At 44.6% G+C, this 27239-nt stretch overlaps 1 protein-coding gene across 1 annotated transcript in view; it reads right to left on the bottom strand.

Moving 5' to 3' along the window:
* Window positions 1-1420: 1420 nt before the first annotated feature.
* ZNF451 (zinc finger protein 451) overlaps window positions 1421-27239 on the bottom strand; it is a 407158-nt gene continuing 381339 nt past the window's right edge. The window contains exon 14 of the mRNA XM_069235765.1: window positions 1421-2153. Coding sequence (XP_069091866.1) covers window positions 2074-2153 — 80 coding nt within the window. The 3' untranslated portion in view covers window positions 1421-2073. The remainder of the gene's footprint in view (window positions 2154-27239) is intronic.

A 27239-nucleotide genomic window follows, 5' to 3' on the forward strand; every position in this document is an offset into this window, starting at 1 on the left:
TGGAGTTCCCAAAATTTGTAAAAACTTCCAATCATTTTATCACAATAATGTACACAGGAGATTTAGTACTAGTCAACCTTACTTAGCTAGGGTACAATGACTGTGTAATGCTTTGGCTAACTTATCAAGCGCCTACAATAGTAAATGTGAAAAAAAAATTATATTGGGCACTCACAGATTGGCAGTTCTCCTCCAGAGGATGGTATAGTCAACACGGAATTGTACATGGTCGATACAAAACTGTAAACAGCTACTGCTATTTGGGTGTTGTATTCTCCAGTAACTTATTTGAACACTTAGCTGGAAAAGACTAGCTCTGTCAGTCTGGGTCGACTTCCATTTTTCAAAGTTTTACTGGCGAGAGATATGACTTTTTTTTATTATGAATCACAAATAGCCCAGTATGTTTTAGTGTACTACAAAGTGTATTTTTGCCTATACTATTATGTGCGGAGATCTCTGCACATACAAGTATATATTTTTACAGCAAATGTGGGAGGGACACAGAGGCTTAGGTGGAAAAAGAGGCATATTCACTACTAAGGGGTATGGAATTAAGGAGGAGCAAGAGAGGTTTAAGGAGGTTTTCTGGTAGAGGTTTAGAGAGGGACGCCACTCACCCCACAAGAGTAGCCCAATTGCATAGCTCTGATGATGGAGACATGTAACCCACACGCTTGTTGTATGTTTACACTCCGAGTCTGTGAATACCAAAACAAGCAGAGTTACTCAAAATTGTGACTTTCCTTTGTGAATCGGGCTGTGCCTCTCTAAAATTCCCACAACTGCATTGTATGCCACTGAAGTTTAGCGTCAATATGATTTACTCATTTTGCTATTACAAAATGAATATGGTTGGATTCGGACTCTAGAGAGCATCCTTGGCAGTAAGACAGTGTACTGTAATTGACAGCCTGAGACTGGAGTTAGTTTTAACCTTAACCTCAGTGAAATAACTTTCCGAAGTCTTAGGTGGTATGATATTTTTACAATCTACCCGGAGGCTGGATGTAGTCTGTTAGCCACCGAATGCAGACTTGAGGCTCCTAAACAGATGCAACACAGCTGAAAGTCTGAGAACAGGAGACAGATGGGCCCATACAGGTTTGCGTGGTGCAGGATTCGGAAGCAGAAATGGACTGTAGAATTGTGGGTGGGAGGCTGACCCCCGACATCTCGAAAAGCATTGCCCTCTCGATACATTTAAAAGGCACTGTCCCGGGAACTCCAGAGCTCACCATGCTAACTCCGAGGAGTGAACACCACTGCGACAGCGAGGCACGGCTTACAATTATGGATTGACACCAAACAGGTCGAAGTAATTCTTCCACTGGTCAGTTGGTGTGAATCGACGCCCCCTCAGTGGTTACTTTTTTCTGAGCCAACCTTAAGATTAAAGTGGAAAAACAAACATACCGCTCACTTCACATTGCACATTTAATAATATCAGATCAGGATTACAATCTTCTGTCAAGTGAAGTTAACATTTTATAAACTGACAAAGGCTCGGCGGCATTGTGTACCGGCTGCCCCGGGTGTGTTGTTATATTAATCTTAGGCATGGCTGAAGCTGGATGGCAAGTAGAATTTGGTACATCTGCGGTCGGTATGCCTCTCGTGTTCCGGGAGGCTGCAGTATCGTTTCGAGTCTCGCTTGTTCTTTCCCGACTTGTTACGAGGCATTTGCATAAATTAGGACCCGACCGTTTAGTTTCTCCCCCTGCAGATTTACTAATGTGTAATAATCCCATTATTCACTTTTCAGCATGGTTCCCCTGTGTGTATGTATATATTTGGTAGAATCTGAGGAAACAGCAGATATGAATTGGTGTTTGCAATCACAATCTATAGTCCTATACGTAAATGCAGACAAATTTAGGAGTGCTATTGCTTTAAAATATATTTATTACTTTGAATTTATTGTACATTCAACTGACGACATGTAAACTCTACAGTAATCTACAGAGTGCAAAGATTTCAGATTACATATAGCTTTCCGAACCGAAAAGATCATTCATATTTTTTACAACGTGTTTTTGATCATGTTCCACATAGAAATCGATGTGTGACGCTTTAGTCTTCATTCAAGGAACATTCTGTGGGTGGCCGCATTTCCGCAAGACTTCTGTTGATGGCTTCCTTTATATCTGCCTCTATAAAGAAAATATCACAAAGCTGTTTTATCCAATAAATATAACACATTACATATGTCAATATATTTTCAAAACATTACTAATGAACATTCTATATACACGATTCAGGTATTGCAATTAACTATCAAAGTGTACTCAATGCACGAGTCATGTGTTTTCAATATGACTACGCCGCACATAATGACCATGCTTTATTAAAATTAGAAATAAGGCTATACTGTAAAACGCGAACACATCAAAACTACTATTTAACGTATGGCCTTTCAAAAATGTACATCATGTTGTGAGATTACAAGCACTACCTGACTGATACTGACCCTCAAGGGGATGTGTGCTGAAACGCAGCTATTCCAAGCAAACCAGACAGGCATTCATGCAAGTGAACGAGAAAAATATATATCAGAAACGGCTAAAGATATTTAAAATACATTCACAAATAAACTTCTGATTCAGCTTTAAACGCGATCTCACTCAGTGACCTGATTTATCTTAAAAAGAAAGGTGATTTTTAAAAGACAGCTTATAGGAACACCCTGTGGAATAATATGCAGCCTGGGTCTGGGACTATTATTCATCTCGTCAAAAATTTCGGACCCAGTCATGCAACAGGAAATTGGGCCAAATAAAAATTGCATTTTGCTTCAACAGTTTAATTTACGAACTGGACACTTAAAGAAAAAATGTGACTGAGGAAAACCACTCTTTATGCCAAAGTACTACTCCTGTATTAATTAATCAGAAAAACATAAGATTTCCATGGCGAATCTCACGACTTAAAAGGCCCAGGCGTCATCCTTAGTGACCTAGGAGAAAGAAATACATAAGCAGTGGCAGTGTGTTGCATTTTGATAATGTTGATTGTCATGACAATGGGAATGCTAGGAGAAGAGCAGAAGTGAAGGAGGAGGAAACAGCTGGTGATGGTTGAGGTCGTTAGGATTATCTTACAATAAAAACGTTGTTTGGAAACTTATAAGACTTGGGCTATCAACCTTGCTGCTAGACCTGGCATCCTTGGCGTGGTCTCCCCTAACTTTTTGCTTCTACTTCCCAGGTTGTTGCTGTGTGCTGGACTGTTTTTGCTGTTTTTTGGTACTCTCAGCACTTTAAAGCTGCTGACCAGTGCTAAAGTGCAAGTGCTCCCTATGTGAATGTGTATGTGTAATTGGCTTTTCCATGATTGGCATATCTGATTTACTAGTAAGCCCCTAGTAAAGTGCACTAGATATGCCTAGGGCCTGTAAACCAAATACAACTAGTGGGCCTGCAGCACTGATTGTCCCACCCACATCACATAAATAGCTCTGTAAACATGGCTCAGACCTGCCACTGCAGTGTCCGTGTGCGCAGTTTTAACCAGCCAATTTGACATGACAAGCGTACCCACTTGCCAGGCCTAAACCTTCCCTTTTAGTGCATATAAGGCACCCTAAGGAAGGCCCTAGGTGGCCCTAGGTAGCCCCAAGGGTTGGGTGCAGTATATGTTAAAGGTGGGACATGTACTGATGTGTTTTACATGTCCTGACAGTGAAATACTGCCAAATTCTGTTTTCACTGTTGCAAGGCCAATCTCGCTCAGAGGTTAAAATGGGGGCTTCCTTTATATATTATTAAAGACAGATTCCCTTTGAGAGCAGATAGAAAGTTGAGTTTGGGGTCTCTAAACTCAAAATTTAAAAATACATCTTTTAGTGAAGCTGGTTTTAAGATTGTTAGCTTGAAAATGCCACTTTTAGAAAGTAAGCATTTTCTTGCTTAAACCATTCTGTGACACTGCCTGTTTGTGGAATCCCTGTCTGGGTCAGACTGACAGTTGGGCTGTTTGTGAATCTCCTGTAGACAGTGACGCAAAGGGAGTTGGGGTGTAGCCTGCATATCCTCATGAGCCATCTGGGCTATGGTGGAGGGAGGAGTGGTCCCTTACACCTGAATGGACTGTGCCTGCCCTCACACAATGTAGTCTTCAACCCCCTAATGTATGTTTAGGTCCTGGCCTGGGCAAGGCAGGATCCTGTAAACAGCAGAGACTGAAGCTGGGCAACTTCAAAGGCAGAAAGGAGTATAAGTAGTGTATCCAAAGCCCCAGACTTTAGATTTCTTTAAGATTTGCTTCTGGAACCAAGAGGAACCCCTGCCAAAGAGAAGAGCTGAGGAGAAGTGCTGCCCCTGTCTGTCACTGTGCTTTGTTGGGCTATCCTGCAGTTGCTGCTTCTGCCTGTGAAAGGGGACAAAGACTGCACTTTGTGGTATATTCCTGCTTCAGCAGAATCTCCAAGGGCTTGGACTGACCTTGACCCCTGTTCTGAAGTTTCAGGGCCATAAAAGACTTCCTTGGCCAGCACCTGGACTCTCTGCTGAGACTCCTTCCCTGCTAAGTGGTGCCTAACCCAGTCCCTGGGCCCTTGAAAGGAGAAGCTTGTGGAAAATCAAGAAGATCCAAGGAAATTGACTTTGTGTGACTCCCGACTGACGCCGCTGCCAAATCCCGTGACTGCAACCAAAGCTGTGGTCCTCGCTGGAGTGCGACGACCCCACAGGCCCGACGCCGCTGCAACCTTGCTAAAGTCTGCATCTCTGTGGCAGGCGCTGCACTACGTCGCGACTGCCAGATATCGACTCCGTCGGAAGTGTGCGGATCCAACGCATCGCACCAATGCCGCCTCACCTCCACTGCTCCGTAGCAGGGACCCGACACCTCTTCGTGACGCCTCCGCTCCTACACTCCAAGCATCAGAAGAGACGCCGCCTCTGACCCATCGCTGCCGCAATCCCTGACTCCGCGCACCGGCTTGTTATTTTCACAAGGTACTGTACCTGAGGGTCAGTGTGACTCTGTGACCAGCACCATTGGTGTTTGATTGATGGGAACAACTCCCTCACAACGCCGTAATACCACCTAACCAAAGCATTTGTGTTTCTAAGCGCTATATTGGAGTTTAATGTTTTAAAAATTCATAACTTTGCTTGTGTATGTTGGCTTTTTATCATTCTTGTCTTGTTTTGCTCAGATAAATATTAGCTATTTTTCTAACCTGGTGTTGAGTAATTTTGTAGTGTTTTATTGTATTCCTGTGTGTGTTTGTACAAATACTTTACATATTGTCTCTGGCATTAGTGTTTCTGCTCGTGCCAAGCTACCAAGGGTGTGAGCGGGGGTTAACTGGGTGTGTTTCTCCTTTGCCCTGACTAGAGTGAGGGTCCTTGCTTGGACTGGGGGCAACCTGACTGCCAACCAAAGACCCAACTTCTAACAATTGCACTGGTGACAAATGTAGGAACACCTGCACATGTGACCTCAACATAATTTCAATAGATGAACCTCATGTTGTTGCTCTTTGTTCAAAATGTTACATTCTATATAAATAAACTTCAAAAGGATATCTATTTCTTTTACAAAGGAAAACCTTTCCCTAAATACTTTTAGTTTAATTTCTGAAAAAGAAAACCAGGAAAAACGGAGGAAAATTCGAAAATCTATTTTCACTGAAGAAAGATAACACTCCTGTCTGGATTATGGACCTATGAACTACCGTATTGAGGAACGGCACTAGGAGGAAAGCAAATCGAACCCGACAAACAATGTACAGACTTTTTTTTAAACAACCTTGAGATAAAGGACTGCACACGCAACTAAGGCGGGCCATGCAAGACCATTAGAGATTAGGAACCACTGCTTCAACGAGGAAGTTAAAAGAAGTAAGACAGGGACAAAACAAATCATTATTTTGAACTTTAAACAAAAGCACTATGAAGCAGAATGGATTCAAATCTCAGAGTTAATACAAAAATAACACACAGAGCAATTCTGAGAACACATACCCAAGCTGGAAAATTAAATAACTGACAGGCATAAATCTGTGGCCGTGGCAGTATAGCTAAATCATGTGGCGAACATGTACATTGACAAATAGGGAAAGCCACTAACTGGAAAAAGACTCGACAAACATTGAACAAGGGCCAGTGGCCAAAACACCTACCCGACAAACAAGAATGCTACACAGAGGGATAAGCAGTTAATATTAAAAACAAAGATAAGAACAGAAGGGGCTCTGGGTCCTAACAGATGTCCAGGATGAATGTTCAAGGAGGACCCAATATTCTGGGCTTGTATTCTCTTCCTGATTCGTGACGAGGGTTGTTGCTCCACCCAATATTCAAGAAAGGCGATAATACTGACCCAAAAACCTACTGATTAATCACCCTCCTCGATATCAAGGGGAAGGCATATGTGAACACACTACTAACTGAATTAACAAGATGGATTGAAGAAGAAGAGATATCTCCCTCTTCTACCAAACTGGATTTCGCAAGGGAGGGGCAAAAATTGATAACATTGTTGCCCTATCCTACAAAGTAACAGCCAGCATCAAAAACAACATGCTTGTGTCCGCTTGCTTGGTAGTCTACTCTGCCCTTTTGACGTTGGTGTGCAACAATATATGGAGGAAGCTCCAAAACTGGAAAATTCCAGACAGTCTCCTGAATGCCATAATTTCCTTCTACAGCGGGACCAGAGTGCAAGTAAAACTTGCAGAGGACACGGTTTCCTCAAAACTCTATATAGATTGGTATTTAAAACAAGGATGGGTCCTTGCCCCAACAGTTTTTAATTTATATCCAGTGGATCTGGGCAAGGCGCTGCAAAAAGCTAATCTAGCTACCCTGAAGATAGGCCAAAAGAAAGTGTATTTAATACAGTATGCCAACAACTTGCGTCTTGACCATACAAAATAGGCCTCCAGAAGAGGCTAGATACTTTACACCTATAATGAATGCAACAACTTGGTCGCTAACCCAAATAAGACTAAAGGGCTGATATTCGGCCACCATGCAAGCAGGACATTTCAAAGATGGAGATAGGGCACCCAGATCATAACAACTGCAAGAAGTTACAACTATCTCAGGGCATGGTTCAGTGACACGGGGAAAGCAACGATACACCAGCATTGCATGAAAATAAAAGCTCGGACAACCATACATGCCCCATGCAAACTGAACACAAAGCTATACAGCCCAACGAGTATAACAATTAGTAGGGTTATTAAAGCAAAATTGTTGTTCACAGTAGGCTATGTGCAACACCCATCCCTATGGCAATGCAAGTCTTCACTAGAACCCAAAACCAGGGTTATAAGTGCATCTTCCGCTTACCAACAGACATATGTAACAATCTGATACGACCAATGTTCGGCCTCATGCACAAAAAAATATGAAGGTTTGGGCATGTATGCCAAGTACTATTATCGGGTCTTGAACGCTCCAGCAGGTTCCATGGAAGTGTTAAAGCCAGTATATGCAGCAAAGAACAACCCCTGGAGCAGTTATTTAAATATAGAAGTGGAGAGTCTAAATCTTGTCACTGAGAACTTGAAAACAGAAGGAATAAGGTACACGGCTAAAAGAAGTGCAACAAACAAACAAGTACATCAGTTATCACAGGAAGCCGATATTGCAAGATATAAGGAAAACAATGGCACAAAGCTCTTATTGCATCCTCAGACGTCCACAAAACACAGCCATACCTAAGTCAAGCCTTGGAAAAGAAATGCTTGAAAGAGACCCTGTGGGCCAGGGTGATGTCTCTTCAGCTGAAAGGTTTAAACCTGAACTGGAGATCTCTATCACACAACATAGGATGCAGATTATGCACCTAGAGAAAGGAGCCCTTACTGTATCTCATATGCCCAGTGGTTCCCAACCTGTGGTCAGGGGAACCCTAGGGGTCCGCGACTGCTTAGAAAATTAAATATTATAAAGAGATTAGGTTCCCAGCTTTCACTAATGACTCAGTGGGGGGTACCCAGATTCCAATAATGATTCAGCGGGGTTCCCGTAATAATAAAGTGGGGGTCCACAGAAGTCAAAAGGTTGGGAACCACTGTCATGTGCATTTTTGCAATCTTGCAACAGCCAAGACGGAAATTATTAAGATCAATCTTTCCGTCTAAAGTGGTAAGGACTTGTCAGGAAGCAGTTACAGTTTTCTTTTGGACAAATTTATGCTGGCATCAAGAAACTGTCTGAAAGAAGCTATGCTGCAGCATCCAACAAAGGCAAAAGTTTAACACATGTCGAATTTACTCTAAAGCTTTTGCTCCACATCTTGCTCTTTTGCACGTGGCAGACTTTGCACTTTATCCCGCTCATTCGCATATGTTTCCGAGCTACTGAACAAGGTCAGTTTGGAGGACTGCGGGGGACCATGAAATACACTTAGGCACGTGGACAATGCTTTTTTGTACCTAAAATTGTCAACTTTGGGATTTGTATAATGTTTCTATTACATGTTATTACTCACACACTTTTAATGAAGAATCCACCTCATTATGTTCTTTGTGCAAGCTTCAACAATGAACAATCCCAAAGAATGACTTGGCATTGTACTCCTCTTCTGGTACAGGTGCCAAGCACTACGATATGCTGATCTGTCAAGGAGGTGTATATGGTGGACTGTTATTTTAAGCACCATGGTGGACGGCTTCTAAAGCTCTATCTATTTTTTTTTATGAAGCATGGAACTACTCCATGCTGTACTACTATTGTACTGGCTGGAACGCTGCAGTGATTTTAACTAATCTCGCCATACTATTCATTCATTCTATTCTACAGATAATGCTCCATGCCTTCAAGTCAGTCCCTTTGATATTACGGATTTATTAAAGATGCCTATCAAATACTCTGTCTCGTGGGCCCTCGTTGGAGCCCTGCTCCATGGGCCCTAGTACATTACAGCGGCGAGTGTCACAGGAAAGAAGCTTCTCTGCTTCTGTCACAACTTCATGCACACTATGTTTCTTCGTACCTCTGAACTCGCGTCACACTGCTCGATGCTGCGTATGATGTCAAGCAGCAGCCATATTTCTTTAGGAAAGTCTTGAACTTTGTAAATAACATGGATTTATCTGTCACAATATGACTGGTCTTAAAGCAACAATATTTAGCACTTAATTCCTGAATTCAAAGAACTTTTACACGATTTTGAAATTATAAAACAAAAAGGAAATAATGGTCACGTTCTACTGGATAACCCATTGTGGACTAGTTCATTAACCTTTCTTCCACTGGTTGGGGACTTCTCTAGGGTGTTAAACTGGATGACTGGGATCACAGTCTGAAAAATTATCTCAGGTATTCAAATTAATACAGGTGTTTATTTTTCATCTCTATACTCTGTTTGGCCATCCTCACTTATTGTGTTTATCATGCAAAACATTAGCCCCTCATCATTTTTTCTCTATTCCAGGTGAACCCGCACTGCATTGGGCTTAATAGTGTAACTTTTTAAATCACTGCAAGGGTTTGTAGCACATCTCTCAGTGCTGAGTTGAAAATGTATCAATGCATTGCTTAGGTCCTGAAGGACAGGAAGTATCTGAGCATCTTCCTGATCTCTCTCCTGAGGAATCCTATGGATTACAGGAATTCGAAATTGGTCTTAAAAAATTAGATGTGCCAGCACTTTGGAAAGAGAATGCAGAGATCAGCAGAATCAGTTGATGATTACATAACATATCTGAGAAAATTAGCATCCACATGTAACATTGGAGCAGGCTCTGAACAACGTTTGCGTTATGAATTCAAGTATCAAGGTTAAGAAGGGTCCATTTCTTGCAGCCTCATAAATGCTCAGTTCTCAACCAAGAGGTGAGTTATCAATAGGGGTATGGATCAGTTATCCCCAAGTCAGAAACAGAACTCCAAAAAGGTAGATAACCCACTGATATAAGGTATCATTGTTTTAGAGGTGCCTTAGTTTGAGATGAATAATTTCATCGAGTTCTGTTCTTTCAATTTGAGTGCATTTATTAGTGACAGTTTTTACTTGAAGATCTGTGAATGTCCTGTTCTGTGTAGAAAGATTGAAGATATAGAAAGAAAACAACCGGCACGTGTTTCGCTTCCTTGTGGTGGTTTCACCTGGGGCTTTTTCAAGGCTAAGCTTTGTTTATAATAAAGTGTCCATTCTTAGATTAATTGAGATAAGTCAATGGCATAGGCAAGCAGAGTCTCTGGATCAATCCTGTATGTCCTTGCACAGTGTTCTATTCGGAAGTCATCTTGGAAAAGGGAGATGAAGATGCTAGAAAAAGCTACAGAATGTGTATGGCAAACAGATGATCCTTCATTGAAGGAAGTAATCTTTATAGCAAAAAACATATGAGCATTCATTAGCATGTGATGTTGTAAGAAAATGGCTGTTGTTGCTTTTACCCCCCGCTCCCCACACTTTTTTGCCTGAAATTGATGCTGATTTGACAGTTTGTGCTGGGACCCTGCTAACCAGGCCCCAGCGCCAGTGTTTTCACTAAAAATGTACATTTTTTTGCACAATTGGGACAGACCTGGTACACATATGCCCCTTGTAAAAGGTACCAGTGGTACCAAGGGCCCTGGACCAGGGAAGGTCCCCAAGGGCTGCAGCATGTGTTGTGCCACCCTAAGGTTTCCCTCACCTAGCACATGCACACTGCCATTGCAGAATGTGTGTGTTGGTGGGGAAATAAACACAGTCGACATGGCACACAAAACACTGCCTGTGGCATAGTTACGTCACCCCTCTAGCAGGCCTTAAAGCCGTAAGGCAGGGTGAACTATACCACAGGTGAGGACATAGCTGCATGAGCAATATACCCCTACAGTGTCGAAGTCCATTCTTAAGCATTGTAAGTACAGTGTGGCCACATTAAGTATATGGTCTGGGAGTTTGTCAAAACAAACTCCAGAGTTTCATAACGGCTACACTGAATACTGGGAGGTTTAGTATCAAACTTCTCAGAATAATAAGCCCACACTGATGCCAGTGTTGGATTTATTAAAGAATGCACACATATGCCATCTTGGAGATGCCCCCTGTACTGTACCCAATCCTTCAGTACAGGACTGACTGGTCTGTGCCAGCCTGCCACTGAGAGAAGAGTTTCTGACCCCCCCTGGGGTGAGAGCCTTTGTGCTCTCCAAGGCCAGAAAAAGAGCCTGCACTTGGTGGAGGTGCTTCACCCCTCTCCCTGCAGGAACTGTAACACCTAGCAGTGAGCCTCAAAGGCCCAGGCTTCGTGTTACAATGCCCCAGGGCACTCCAGCTAGTGGAGATGCCCAGCCCCGGACAAAGCCCCACTTCTGGCGGCAAGTCCAGAGGGCTAATTAGGAAAAACAAGGAGGAGTCACCATCTCAGCCAGGACCACCCCTAAGGTGTCCAGAGCTGAAGTGACCCCTCCTTGCTGAATCCTCCATCTTGGTTAGGAGGACTGGGATCAACAGGGTTAGGAATGTGCCTCTCCCCAAAGGAAGTGGGCACAAGAAGGGTGTAGACACCCTCAGGGACAGTTGCCATTGGCTACTGCTCTCTGACCCCTAAGAACACAGCTAAATCTTGTATTTAAGGGCTCCCTGAACCAAGCTAGTCAGATTCCAGATGACCTCACAAGAAGGACTGCTTAGCGGGAACCGCAGCGGAGAAGGAAAGGAGACAACGACTGACTTGGCCCCAGCCCTATCGGCCTGTCTCCTGCTTCAAAAACCTGCAGAAGAAAAGCGATGCAGCCTGCAGGTCCAGCGACCTCTGAAAAACATCCAGAGGACTGCCTGCATCACAGAGGATCGAGAACTCCGGTGGACAGCAGCCCTGTTCAAAGAACAGAAACCTCTTCAGAAGGACTCCCACCTCACTCCAGAAGCGTGAGTCCTAACTACTCTGCACCCGATGCCCACAGCCCATAGTCCAGGTGGTCCAACCGACCAGAGAGGACCCCAAGGCGACTAGGAACCCACCCTGGGTTGACATCTTCACCCCTCCACGATGATGCCTGCAGAGGGAATCCTGAGGACCCTCTGACCGCGACTGCCCTGGACGGAGATAACAGGCAACAAAGGAACCACTGCACTCACAGCCCCCAGGCCTTGCAGAAATCGACACCCGGTGCAGCAACAATCAACAGGCGGCCCTCTTCCCTGACCGACTGGTGGTGTGCCTGAGACACCCCCAGACCTCGCCTGCAGCGCCTGATTCAACACCCGGATTCTCCTCAGAGTTTTCATTGGAAACCCGATGCCCTGTGTGCACCCTGTACCCGGCCGCCCCAGTGGCACTGAGGGTGTGGGATTGGTGCCTACTTGGGCCCCTCCAGTGCTCCTCTAATCCCCTCTGGTCTGCCCTACGAGCCACGGGTACTTACCTGCTGGTGGACCGAATTCAGAGTACCCCCCTGTCTCCAAAGGTGCCCACGTTAAAATCGCTCAACTTTGACCTTTGCACCCGGCTGGATCGGTGTTGCTGGTGGTGGGATTTGGGGTTGACTTGAACCCCCAAGGGTGGACTTCCTATAACCCGGAGACTGGAACTCTAAGTCGTGTACTTACCTCTAAAACTGTACTTTATTTTGTTCCCCCAGGAACTGTTCTGAAAATGCACTGTGTCCACTCTTAAAACAGATATTCTCTGTTTTCTTATAAACTGTTTACCTGACTAAAGTGAAACAAAGTTACATTGATGTCTATGCTAAGTACTTACCTGCAACAGTTTTTACTTCTGAGCTGAGTCTTGTGGTTCTAGTAACAAAGTAACAAAAACATATTTTCCTATATAAAATCCTATTGGTCTGGAGTCATTGGGTGTGTTTCTTCTATTGCTTGCGTGTGTACAACAAATGCTTAACACTACCCACTGATAAGCCTATCTGCTCGACCACACTACCACAAATAAAGCATTAGTATTATCTATTATTATCTCTGTCAAGCCTCCTGGGGAACACTTGGACTCTGTGCACACTATATCTCCTTTGATATCGTTTATACAGCGCCAGCTTCCTACAGCTGTGCTTTGAAAGGACTCTTCATTAGGACAGAGGAAATAATGAAAAAATACATGTCATAAAAAGAATAACCATCACCAGAGAACAGCCAAAAAGGGAAGGGTTAAGAAGCTCAATGAAGTTCCAACGGAAATATAATAGATGTGAAAATGTAGATCACGAGACGAATTCTAAGTAATGTCCCGTTTGGAAAGCCCTTTACAAACGACGTGGGAGGAAAGGTAATTATACCAATTGTTGTAGATCTGATTGCATTTAAAAGAATATTAAAGCAAGATTATTTTACTGAGGAATATCGTGGAGAAGTCATTTTGCAAATCGCGGATAGTAGTGATGAAGGGACTGAAGGAATTTCAGTCAAAACTCTGACTCAGGAGCAAAGGTTACCATAATTTCCAAGGATTTCTTCGAAGTCAGATTAAGAAGTAAGGCAAAAGTGTACAAGCTTGATAAGAGATCAAAGGATTATGGTGGTGAGCCCATCAAATTGATGGGTTAATTCTGGGGAACCACAGAGTCTGGAGGAAGATGTTGCAGGAAAATATATGTGCCCAGCATTGGTGATTTCATAATCAGCTGGTTTCGTCAAAGGGACCTAATGGTGTATCTTGATCACAAGAACATCCTTTCAGCCTCACTGAAAGAGAAAGTTGAAGAGGATCAAGTTTTCGTTAAGGCTTCCAGTTATAAAGAATAATTTCCAGAATTTCTGAAGAAAGAATGTCTTAGAAATTACCTTCACTTGATCAGACCTAAACCTGGTTTGCAACCTAAAGTAAGCAAGGTAAGACATGTTCCTCTAATGGTAAAGGAGGCTACGGCTGAAGACATCGAGAAATTGAAAGTGAATGGCATTACTGAAAAATTAGAATGGTTAGCAACAGTAGTGGTGGAACACAAGACTAATGGCAAGGCAAGATTGTGAGTGAACCTGGACAGAGCTTCCTAAGTGCGTTACTGTTTATCATTACCCTGCTGAATGTTATAGAAATCTTATGTTTGCTGGGTAGTGCTAAGCATTTTTCATCATTGAATTTGACATCCGCTTACCACTAGATTAAGCTACACCTGCAATCCCAGGAAATTAAACTGTTCATCACTCCCTTTAGCACTTTCAAATATGTGAGGGCGTATTTTGGATTAATTTAAGCATCTTCAGGTCTTTCAAAGCGTGATGAAGTGTGTGTTAAAGGGGATAGATGGATTTAAAATCTAACAAGATTAATTTTTGGTATGTGGTAGGAATTTGTAGCAATGGTTCAAGGTTGTGTGAAGAGCTGTTTCGGGACTGCAAACTCATATATACCCCCAGTAAAACACTTCTGAGTAGATAATTTGCATTTGCAGGGACCAATACTTGCTGACAGAGACCAATGTTTGTTGGAACTAATGCTTGATAGAGACCAATGCTTGTTTGGGAACACATGTTGCACGAGCCTCCAGCATCCCTATGAATCAGACTGGGTGTGGCTCCCTATGACTGAGACAGGGTGCCTAAAAGGGCACATCTTCGTTTTTTAAGGCCATTGGGATGTTTACCGCTTGTCATGAAATAACGCTTATTGTAGTTGCTCCCATTATACCAAAGAAAGGATTGTCTATTGAACAATTATTATGAAAGTGATATACTGTGAATACGTTTATTATCACAGAGTATAATGTGCATTAATATTTTGTTAGCAATACAATGTATTGTAAATATGGTTATTATTGCGGAGTTTAAAGTAGCATTTGCATTAGTTCAAATTGTTGCTGGTGATGCGGAACATTCTGTGTTTGGCGCTGAAACGAACTTTAAGCTTATCTTTGTCAAGCTCAAAATTACGTTGTGATGTAACAGTGGTAAGCCAGTTGTTCATGAAGTTGAACGCTATTGATTGACCGTATGTTTTCATAAAACGTGAACCGTAATCCTTGATATTAACCCTATGTTTTCATTGTGATTTAAACACTGAATTGAGTTTCTCACAATACTAGCACAGTACAATGATTAACCCATGAATATCTGGAGAGTCTAATTCTATTTCAGGACCAGAGGCGAGGATTATGCAGTCCTTTCTTCACTTTATTATAATCAGCAAGTTCAAAGTTCAAAACTTCAAGTCCCATGAGGCTAAACACATAACCATGACAACCAATAAACCAATCTACTGTTCGTAACAATGTCCATATAAATGGACAGACGGGAGCAGTACTTTTTTCGCTGCGCCCATCAGTTAAGTCCTCGCTCCTTCTTGTTTCTGCATGGGGGTTGTTGGGGATTGACTTGCAGCGCGAACACTTATTGCCTTGTCTTTTGCCTTGTGTTGTATTGTGATAAATACGCTGTTTACATTCTTGGCATTCTTTGCATGCTCTTCTTTCTTTCGCCGATAGCATACACGCGGTAGGTTAAGGCCCGAGCATGTGGTCGGTCACATCGCTTCAGCGCTCAACGCACTGTGATCGACTGACATGTGTGGATTTGCCAGAACCCGGCCCTCGGGGTTTGTGGCCCCCAACACTCGCCGACACCTAAAGCCTTTTGCCGTTATTTTTTCTTGAGAACCTTAAGGGTTTTTGTGCATTACACTTCAAGAGCACGGCGAGGGGGCTGCCCTTTATACCTTAGGTTGGGCATTTTATGTGCTCTCCCCCCTGTTATTCTCGACACTCCTCTGGGAGTACGCTGTGGATATACACATATTTGGGCTGGCCCGGGGGTCCTAATCCACACTTTATATGTTAGTAGTGTGTTTTATACACACATAGTTTTCTTTGTTGGTGTTTATGTCTGACTACACCCTACATGGACTCCTTTGAGGATCATGCCTATGCTCCTTCTTTAAGGACGGAGGAAGTATGGCCCCCTCAACGCCAACTTACGGAGGGCATGGATAAGCTCCTTTCGCAGGCGGTGATGAAGGCTTTAGCAGCCCTGCACGATAGGGTGGATAGATTAATGGTCCAAGTGTTCAATACTCCTGGGATTTTGGGGACCCAGATTCTCGGGCAGGTACCTCCAATTCAGCCTCTTCCTCTAGGAAGCGTGACGCAGGGCACCTGTAAGGGTTCGCCAGGTTGAGGGAAGCCTTTCATAAGAGTGCGTGGAAGCTTGCACCCATACCCTGTCGGGAGGATGTTGCACCCGGAGAGCATGATAGCACTGCTGTCCTAGCGATGGATCCCTTTTCCATATTGCCCCGTTCTGGGTGAGGGTGGGGTGACTCCGATGATGTGAGCTCATCAGATGAGGGGAGGGGCATGTTTTAGGTAGACCTTGGCGCCAATCCGTGACCACCTCTAGCCTGGAGGAAGAAGGACTGGATGATTTGGATTTATTTGATCCGGAGGACATTTATCACCCTCGATCCTCTGAGTGGATACCTGCTCCCAAAGTTGCGACTTAGGTCGCCAAGGCAATTCGCCACCTGTTGGAGAAGGAGGTTAGAGCCCGTCTTTGGGCGTAATGTCCCAGGCCGGCAATTGAAGACAAGGTGGCGGCTACACCTTCTTTAGATCCTAAATTGTGCACTTTTTTCTCAAAATATATGCGTGACCCCAAGAAAGGGATCGATTGCTCCTGGCGGGTTTGCCAGACTAAACTTTTGAATGTCCTGGGACCCTTGACAAAAATTACTGAACTGGCTAAGTCGGCCAGGGTATCAGGGGAACCTTTGCCAACGGATTTGGTTGCCGGATGGGCTAAAAAACTGGTCTGTCTACTTGGGAACGCGAACTGTGCCATCTCTATGGAGAGGCGTTGGTCCCTCTGGATAACGATTGACCCCAATTTGGGGGCATTAGCTACCTCGGAGGCAGGTGCGGTCACTCAAGGCAATCTCTTCGGGGACAACTTTGTGAAAGAGTTGGGGAGGTTCGTAGCTACTTTTTCGGCTCTGGACAAGGCGCAGTCATCTATGCACAAGATCTTTCTGGGGAAGGTTTTCTCCGGGGCTGGAAGAGGATGGGAATCCCTCCACTGGCCGTTCCCTGCAACCAGGCCCCACCAGATCCCAGTGGACCTCGGAGAAGCTGAATCTTCATATCAATTGCCTCAAGTTCTTGGCGGGTTCTTGTGCGATACGGTCCCTACTCACGACAAAGTATACTGTTGTGTTCTTCCACGTCTGGACAACATTTCGGCCGTCCAGTACATAAACGGGTTGGGAGGCACTTGATCTAGAGTCCTGGTGTAACTGGCAAGGGACTTTTGGCATTATTGGCTGCAGAAACAGATCTCTGTAACAGCGGACTATCTTCTGGGAATTCAGAACAAGGTGGCAGACTGGAACTCCAGTTACATCAGGGATTCCAGCGATTGGCAACTGGATCCTGCAATCTTTCGGTCCCTGATGGATCGTTGGGGTCCCCTGTGGGTGGATCTGTTTGCCTCTTGACTGAATCCTCAGCTTCCAATTTACTTCAGTTGGCGACCAGACCCGGGAGCAACAGCAGTGGATGCTTTTCTGCAGGATTGGTTAAGAAGTCAGGGCTATGCCTTCCCTCCGTCTCTGTTGATCCCCAGAGTGGTGGCACAGGTCAGACGTCAAAGGGCGTCTTTGATTTTAATCACTCTGATCAGTAAAAGTTCAAATGTGGTTCCCCACACTTCTGGAATTGTTGTGGATGGCTCCACTCAAACTTCCGCATTCCATGGGAATCCTTTGGGACCCGGTTGGGCGCCCCCATCTGTTGGTGGTTCAGGGACACCTCAACCTCAAGGCTTGGAGAATTTCAGGGGGACATTGGGAAGACGTCCACCTTTCACGGGACGCTACTGCCTTTATCAGACAGTCGTGGGCTCCGGGTACGATCAAACGATACAAGTCAGCCTGGAACAGATGGGCTCGCTGGTGTCTGGAGAGGAAGGTGGATCCCGTGGGGGCCCCAGTTGTACTGGTGGTCAACTTCCTGGCAGAATTGTATACTCCTGGGTTAGCATATTGTGCAATCAATTCTTTCCATTTTGCCATTTCTGCGGGCCAAGGCCAGGTTAATTATTTACCGGTTGGGGAACACCTTTGGGTAAGTAAACTGCTAAAAGGTGTTTGTTTGTCTAGACCTCCGGAACCTAGATATTCTGGTTTATGGGATGTCAATAAAGTTCTCAACTTTATTTCTTCATGGCCGGATAATCAGTTTTTGTCCAGGAAACAGATCTCAGCTAAGCTGGTGATGCTCTTATGTCTCATTTCATGGAAGAGAGTTTGACGTGCGTACTTTGGATGTATCAGCACGGGTTTACACTCCCAAAGGGTTACATTTACCATTTCGAGAAGGACTAAAACGAGTAACAGGTCGGTTTTGTATCCCAGTTTTGAATCTCATCCTAATCTTTGTGTGGTCAGATGTCTTAAAATGAATGACGCATAGATTGACCGGAGGTGGAATCTAGACCTCCGGGGGAGAGACAACTACTTTTTACTATCAAGAAACCATTTAAGGTGGTGGCTTCTCCTGCTGTAGCCAGGTGGGTACTATGGCTCATGTCAGAAGCAGGAACAGATGTTAGGCTCTTCGGGGCTCATTCTATCAGAGGAGCTAGGACTTCAAAGGCCATTCAGGTAGGTGGTAAATTAGAGGACATTATGAATGCAGCGGATTGGTCCTCTGAATCGGTTTTCAAGAGGTTCTATTTCTATACATGAAGCTGCATCGTTGGTGGTGAGAAAGCTTTGAACTTGCATAATCCTCGCCTCCGGACCTGAAAAAGAATAAAAAATTTCCTAGCTTACGTGAAGGAAAGTTTTAATTCTATTAAGAATACAGAGGCGAGGATTATCCCTCCCTCATACTGCAACAGCATTTCCTGCCCAACAATGGTTTCTTTTCAGCTCTTGTCTTTTTTGGGTGGTTTCTTCTTTTTACAGGTCAGTTGTAATTTCCACTCTCTATGAGCAATCGATTATGATGTTCTGTTATTTGTTGATGATTTCTTTCTGATGTTGATATGGATTGGGGCTGTCAGATTGATTTCCTGTTCATGCCCTTGATGATGTATACTTGTCAAATTGGTATCTCTTAAATGGGTCTTGTTCTGCATTTCTGATCTCTCCTTTATTTTGTAAGAGGTGATTCCAAAGGTGATTGAGATTGCGAGTCCTTAAATTCCTACAGAGAAGAGGAAGGACTGCTCCATCCACCATTTATATGGATATTGTTACGAACAGTGGATTGGTTTATTGGTTGTCATGGTTAGGTGTTTAGCCTCATGGGACTTGAAGTTTTGAAAAAAAAAATGTTATGGTTTAACTTTGAACTTACTGATTATAATAAAGTGAAGAAAAGACTGCATGATCCTCGCCTGCATGTCCTTAATTGAACTGAAACTTTCCTTTACGTAAGCTAGTCAATTTTTCATTCCCTGAGAATTTGTTGTTATTATTGTTGCCTATGTACATGTCAGAGTCAAGTGAGTCAGCATCTTGGGAAATCTCATCAAGGTGAAACACTCAAGCTATCCACTGAACGTTAGTGAACATCTAGGTAGGGTTAATTCAGGTAACGAGGCACTAATCTGGGATCAGAGGGAGTAGTTATAGACGTTATAGGAGGTCCAAGGCTCTTATTTAATTGCAGGTAATCCGCATCATTTCTGAACATTTCTATTGAGAGGTAGAGCCATCAAAAGCGGGACAAGGGACCCCCAACAGGTACATCTAGCCTTGCACATCATAGCTTAACGTTAGAGTATACATGGATTGAGATAAGAGTTATTTGACTGATGTGTAATTTATCATAGGAAAGACTGGCTCTTCAAGAACCATCACTAGGCGTCCGGATCCAGCCCCGATACTCCAGTGTCTCTCTCATCAATCCCCTTTCCCCTGGGACGTTGTGGTGCAAATCATGTGTATTTAAGTGGGAGACATGCAACGTTTAGCCGGAACTGGGAACAAGCAGCTTTGTCAACATTGTGTCTCGGTGGGAGGAACAGGTTAGTGCTTGACAAGATGAACAGGCTGGGTTTGAATGGTTTGGCTCTTAAGTTGCAGGAAAGGTGCATTTTTAATGTGTCTGAGACAGAGTACCTAGGATCTACGGAAGTATAGGCAAGTGAAAGGGAGGCAGAGTGTAGTCTTCTTGACGGTTGGTGGAAGTTAAAGTGGTGGTTAATATAATCAGGTCATTGGTTTTGTAGAGCAATGTGTGTGGGGGTCAGCAGATTGAATTGGCATATCTTCTGTACAGGTAGCCAGTGGAGTTGTCCGAGGTGGGATGTGATGTGGGTTCGTTGGCAAAGGCAGAGGATGAGTCTGGCTGTGGTGTTCTGAAGTCTCTGTAAGAGGTGTGTGGCAATTCCTGTGTAGAGGGTGTTGCCATAGTCCAGTAGGCTAGTGATGATGGCCTGTGTCACGGTGCATCTCGTGTGTGGGAATAGCCACTTGAAGATCTTACAAAGCATGTGCAAAGTGAGAAAGCAGACAGTGAAGATGGCGCTGAACTGTGATTTCATTGTGAGCTTGTTATCAATGATGATTCTGAGGTTTCTGGCATGGTCGAAGGGAGTGGGTGAGGGTCCTATGTCTGATGGCCACCAGGAGTTGATCCACGTGTTGCTGCTATTGCCAAAGGTCAGTACTTTCACCTTGTCTATGTTCAGCTGCAGGCAGTTGTTCTTCATCCAGTCAGCAACGGTTGTGATTCATCTGTGAAGTTGCTTCTGTTGAAGGAGGGGCTGTCGTGAGTGAGAGGATGAATTGGGTGCCATCTGCGTAGGAAATTATGTTGAGAGTGTGGGATGTGACAATATTGGCCACAGTGGGGTCATATGCATTGAAGAGAGTAGGGCTGAGCGATGAGCCCTGAGGGACACATCAGGTGAAATCCTTGTGCTAAGAGGTGGGAAGTGGATCCTCTGAGTTCTTTCAGTGAGAAAGGAAGTGATCCATCTGAGCGCAACCCCTTGGATGCCGATGTCGTGGAGTTATTCCATCAGTATGTGGTGGGATATGGTGTTGAAGGCTGCTGAGAGGTCGAGAAGGATCAAAGCTCCTGTTTCTCTTCAATCAAGGAGGGTTCCGATGTCATTGGTGGCGGCGATCAGGGCAGTTTTGGTGCTGTGATTGGTGCAAAAGCCAGAGTGGAAGGCGTTGAGTGGCTGGTTCTGCTTCAGGTATGTCATGAGTTGTTTGTTAATGATCTTTTCCAGTGTCTTCGCTAGGAATGGGAGCAGGGTGATTGGCCGGTAGTTTTGGGTTCTCGGGGGTCAGCAGAGGATTTTTTGAATAGTGGTCTGACTTCAGCATGTTTTCAGGCATCAGGAAATGTTGTGGTGGTGATAGAAGTGTTGAGCGGGTGGTGAGTTCCTGGCTGATCATGTGGTTTCCAAGGCTGAAGATGTGGTGCAGGCATGGGTCTGTGGGAGCTCCTGAGTGGATACATTTCATGGTGGAGGTGATGCCCTGGGCTCAGAGGATGTTCCAGTGTGTAGTTTGTGTCAGTTACGGTGGTGGCATATCTGTCGAGGAAGTAGGAGTAAGCCGATGTTCCAAGTTTCTGCATAGCTTTGCAATCTTGTCGTGGAAGAAGTGGATGAGGTTGTCGCACTGCTCCTGTGAGTGTGGTGTTGCTTTCACTGGCAGCCAGGTTGAAGAATTCCTTAACGATGTTGAAAAGATTGTTGGTGGTGTTGGTGCTGGATTGGATGGGTGCAGCAAAGGCTGTCTTCTTTGTTACCCTCAGAAGACGGTGGTAGAGGTGGAGGGAGATCTTGAAGGCTCCTCTGTCGGAGGCATCCCTGCTGGTGCGCCATCTCTTCGCCAACTGTTTGTTGTTTCGTTTTTCAGTTCTGAGTTCTTAGAGTGAACCAGCTGGCCTTTTTGGACGATTTTCTCTGGATCTCATTCTTGATGTGGACAATGCTGTTGGCGCACTTGGTGATCAAGGCGTTTTTCATTCCCTGTTCGAGGTTGTTGGTGGTAGCGGGGTTGGCGGTGCCGAAGGCGTCTGTCCATTTGGTCTTGAGATTTAGTTTCACCTCCGGTGAGGGAGGGAGGGAGGGGGGGGGGAAATCGGTGCTGGTCATCCTGGGGAGTGGAAGTACAGGTGCTAGAGATGCTGAAGTGGACGATGTAGTGATCGGTCCATGTGAGTTATGTGACATGGCTGTATTTAGTGCAGTTGCTGGAGGTGAAAATGGGGTCCGGTGTGTGTAGGGTCAGACGATCTGGATCAATCGGAGGCTGCTCATACTGTCGATGTAGCAATTTAGGTTGCCATCCCTGGGCTGTAGGGCGAGGGGCGCAATTAAGTCTGCAATGGTGTGACAGAAGCTGGAGCGCGGGCCTGGGGATCGGTATGCGAGGGTGTCTCTAATGGTTGTTTTGTCATCCATGTGGAGCTTGAAGTTGAAATGTTCATTGGGGGTGATGGTGTTGCCGGTGGAGCACTGTATAGTCTCTTTGTGGGTGATGGCTATTCCTCCTCCCGGCTTGTTGGTGCAGTCCTGGTGAGCGATTTTATACCCATCGGGGATCGCTGTGGCAATGTCTGGGGATGATGTGGAGTTGAGCCAGGTCTCAGCGAGGAAGACGATGTTGAGTGCTAGGGTGGCAATAAGGTCCCATAAGTCGGTGGGAGGCTTGCATTGTGAGTGCATGTTGAGAAGGGCGCATGCGACTTGGTGTTTTTGTTCAGGTGGTGTCTATGGTATGTTCGGTGTGGAGCTGGTCAGTGGGTTGGTGTGTGTGCTGTGGCAGGTGAAGTGGCAGTGGGTACGGGTGAAAGGTCCTAATGTGGAGTGTGGCTCGGCACAGTGACAGTGTTTGTTGCTGCATCCGGGGTCGCGGGTGTAGAGTTCAGTGATGATGTGTATCTTCAGGAGGAGGGAGGACCAGGGGTTGTGGCACTGGGCATGGTCCGGGTGCGGACAGGCACAGACAGGGTTGCTTTTGGCACACCTTTGGTGCGCCAGCAACGCCGTTGCTCTGTGGTCTGCATTAAGTAGGTCCTGGGAGGGCAGGACTTCTGTTGGCAGGAAGAACGATCAGTGGGAAAACCCAGGCAGCAAGTACTGATCAGTCTGGAACAAGCAGGATCTGGAAGCCACAGGCAGGTGGCAGGCTAGGTGTCCAGGTGCCTTCACAAAGTAAAATCTGGTGCAAATACTATGGGCAAATACCACACATTTTAATTTGTGTACTTTGAAATGCTATTAGCATCTTATACCCAATTCTGAGGGTCATAAATCAGAGTGAGGTGCAAATTCAGCATCTGTGTCAATACCGTACCCTTCGGCATGAGAGCAAGTGTCTATGGAAAGAAAACTATTTGATTTGTGAGGAAAACTTACATGGCCCATAAGCTACATGTAAGCTATGCGTAGCTTCCACGGGAAGCCATTATCCTGAACATGGATTTCAGAACATAGTTATTCATAACTCTTTTTCCACTGCTGAGACATCAGATAAGAGGAAAATTAGACTAAAGCCTGCCCTTCTCTGGATGCTGTTCTGGAGCCTTTGCAAAGATCTCTAGAGACCTAGTGGAGACAGCAGAAAGGTGGCTGATGGTCTGTCTCTCTCCAGTATCCAAAGACAAGAAAGGAGGAGTTGCCTCACCTGTCAGTGCAGGTCTGCACTCACCTACAGTGCCAAGTGTCTCTCCCAGAGTTGCTGCCTGTACAATGTCAGCTCTCTGACAAAGAGCAGAAAGTTCAGCTGCAGGTGGGGAACAAAGATGTAGAGGAAGTTAGGATAGCAGGTACTACATTTTGTCAACATGAGAGCCCTGATTACAAGTTGTCAAGGCAGTATCCTGGACGGCAGGAGCATTCCGCTGTGGATAACTACAAACTTCCTGGGCCAGGAGATATTTTATCTGCAAACTTCAGCCCTGATAATTCTTTCCCTGGAGACACCAGATCATGGCCATTTTCCAAGCTTTTAGCAGCTGATGTGCTGAGCAACAAAAACAAAACTCTTCCCCCACATGAAGCCACTCTGCCTTTTTTTTTTCCTATTCTGCACCACAGCTGAAAAAAGGCGGCCTACACATTTACCACTGGTTTGAAGATGGTTGTAACTGTGTGCAGATTTGGATACACTATTTCCCTGGAATGGGGGAAAACATGGAACTGTACCCAGTACCCACAGTTCTGTGTGTTATTCTATACTGTGGGGAAATAACATCTCCCGATGTAGGTGCATGGATACAAGCTGAAATTGGAGACTGCAGCCCTCTGGTATCTATGCACCTACATCAGAGGAACACATAATTAAGCCTATTAGTAGTGCTGGAGGAAGACACCTGGTGGTGGGGTAGGTTATCAGGACATCAGCTATTTTTTTTTTTTTTAAGGTCTGGCCTACAGACCACATTAGCTGTCTCATTAGCCTCATGTAATAAACAAAATGTAAATAAAAAATACATATCAATACATAAAAGGGGGCTTGGTCAGCCCTTTTCATTCACTGTCATTTATATTCTGCGTTCACCCACCACAACACCTGGGACAGTGCATCGACCCACATCAGCTATTGGTTCTCTGGCACGTCAAGTGACAACATTTTGTACGAACAAATGTGCATATCTGTCTAACATAAGTGCACTTCAATGCAGGGCTGTTAGCTCAATATGTTTCTTTGCCAATGTTTTTTTTTTAAACAGTCTCTCTCCTATTTTAATTTTTCTAGTATCATTTGTTTGTTAAACCATGCTTTCAGGTTACAGTAACAGCACAGCTGCTGGCAGGAAGTACACAAGTACTTCCTGGTCATTAGGTGCTCTTACAATGGGTGGCACAAAAAAAAAAAAGGTACTATTTTGGATACATTTAGTACAAGCATATTGCCACCATGTTTAGGTCACAGTAGGTTTTCCTTATTTTCCTTCATTTTTATTTTGTGGCATATAATTGCCAATATAAAATATGAACAATAACCACTGCAACTGTTTCCGAAATCAGACGGGTTGGCTTTGCCAATACTTGTTAAATATTGGAATGAAGTCCATTTTTGTGAGGTTAGCAGGATGTCACGGATATTTTGTGTATTTGAAAGTGGAGAAGATATCAACAAGTTGGTGAGGAGACTGGCAGGAAGGCAAGTATAATGTGTGTATTTGATTGAAGGGCAGATACCAATAAGGGGCAGTGCAATGTAAATGTAAGTATGAAGCTGAGTTAATGGGATGGCGAATGAATGGGGTTAGGCTTTTTGGTGCATTGCTTTCTCATACATCCTCCTCCTCTGTTTAGCTGGTACATCAGCGGCACGGTTGAAGGAGCTTTGGTGAAGGAGGCACGTGTAAGAAAATACATTGATGGGTAGTTGTCAATAACACCACTACCTTAGGGCCCAAATGACATAAAAAAACAACTTGAGCTTTGCTCTAATTGTCTGGATATTTCCCACATGGAACCTCTCTGTGAAAAGTAACCCCAATAATGAAAGCTACCAATCTAGAATTTTGTTTGTGCAGCAAGCTTATACTGGCCTCACCTGTGCTGCAGGTATCGGATGTGGGATGAAAGCTGGTGTTATCTATGCAATATGCTTTGCGCAAAGGAAGTTCACACTACCCATGCCGTACTTGTGTGAGAAGGAAATCTGTGCAGCTGCTGCTTGTGATGTACTGGGTTTGTGTACGAGCAGAGACCTTGCACAGTTGCTACCTGTGCAGCAGACCTCACGAAAGTTTGAGTAAAGTTTGCTCTTCGATTCACAACCAAGTTGTTCGTGTGTTGGTTAAACAAGTTATTTACCGTCACTAACAATCTTTCTGGTGGACCCTCTGTTAATCATAGATTCCTCACCTTAGAATACTTCCCCGGCACTAGAGTGGGTCCACAAACTATTTCCAGCAATGCTACTGCACGCTTCTAGGTGGTGCTCTGCGCTGGCTCCATACGGTCCTAGAAATGATGGAGTAGAGCTGCATGTAAGCTCCACCCCTGCGAGTTGATTTCAGTTCCCTGCTTATCTCTTTCATGACCAATTACTGGTACGTGTGCAGATTCCTAACCTGGGACCTTTTTAGATGTTAAAAAGAGACCTCGCCACAGAATGGGGAGATGGGAAGGGAGTGAAGAATCTGCAGTTAGTGTCCACCGGAAAGTGTGTTATCAAAGCTAAGTAACTTGTTCTTCTGATGTATACATATAACTGCGGATTCCTCATCTTAGAATTGATACCAGAGCAATACTCCCCCAGTGGAGGGTCTGTCAAGATCAAAAGGTCTTGCAGGACCTAGAAGGCAAAATGTTTTACATGCTGGACCTGGCTGTCAAGGCAGCAGTGATTTGTGAATGTATGAATTGACACATCAGAGGTAACAACCTTAGCCCTATTCGAATAGGCTCTCGGCGGCTGCTTTTGTGGCCAGTGCAGATCAGATGTTATTTGAAAGGACCACCCACCTCAACAGAGCACTCTTCTGTGCAGCTTTCTCTTGATATGCCCCACGAACCCCCCAGCAAGCCCTTTTTTCCTTTGGTATGGTCATTATATCAGTTTAAATCCCTTTTTGGGTCCTATCAATGAAACCTCACCTGCTCTTTGAAGGAGGTAGTGGGGGCAAAGAGCGCAGGCTAGGTGTTAGATTGTCACAACTTCAAGCAAGAAGGCCATCCGAGTACTCAACATCAATTTTTCTGGGGCAAAAAGGTGATGTAGAGCAGTTGCACCAACAGTGTCTAAAGCTCACTCACGCGAGGATTTGAAGTAATCACAGTCTGGGTGATAGTCTGCAATGTCAAGAGACGCAGAGAGCAGCTATACCTCCAATATCATGAATGGACCGGAGGGGGGGGGGAACGTGTGTCAAATCTCATCACAACAGGGGAATAACACAAGAATGGTTGGTCTGGCAAACGTAAAAAGACAGAGGGCCTCTAAATAACCTTTAATAGTTCTTATTGCAAAGTCTAGGTGGTTTAAAGGCCAAACGACCAAAAGAACATCCAACAGCTTGATTTGTAAAGGGTCAGTCTTGAGGATACCATACCAGGCTGCAAACCTAACCAGTGCCTGGATTAAATGGATTTTGTAGAAGAATGTCCACCACTTTGGGCAGCAGATCAAATGCAGTAAATTGATGCCACTCAATCTCTGCACATGAAAATATAGATTGCATGGTGTAGGAGGTGTAGAACTGATGTTTTTCAGAACTCAGGAAATGCAAAGAATGGGTTGGAAGGCATTCAGTAGTCCCTAGTTAGAAGGCATCTCCAATGGAGCTTTGTCGTCGAAACTCCAGTAAGCAAAAGCTTTCACACTGCACATTCTCAACTGTGTTGAAAAGCTCTAAACTAGGGTATTCCCCACTGTCATAGCATGCCCTGTGCCAACTCTG

This window comes from Pleurodeles waltl, chromosome 5, assembly GCF_031143425.1.
Source record: "Pleurodeles waltl isolate 20211129_DDA chromosome 5, aPleWal1.hap1.20221129, whole genome shotgun sequence".
Taxonomy (NCBI): Eukaryota; Metazoa; Chordata; class Amphibia; order Caudata; family Salamandridae; genus Pleurodeles; species Pleurodeles waltl.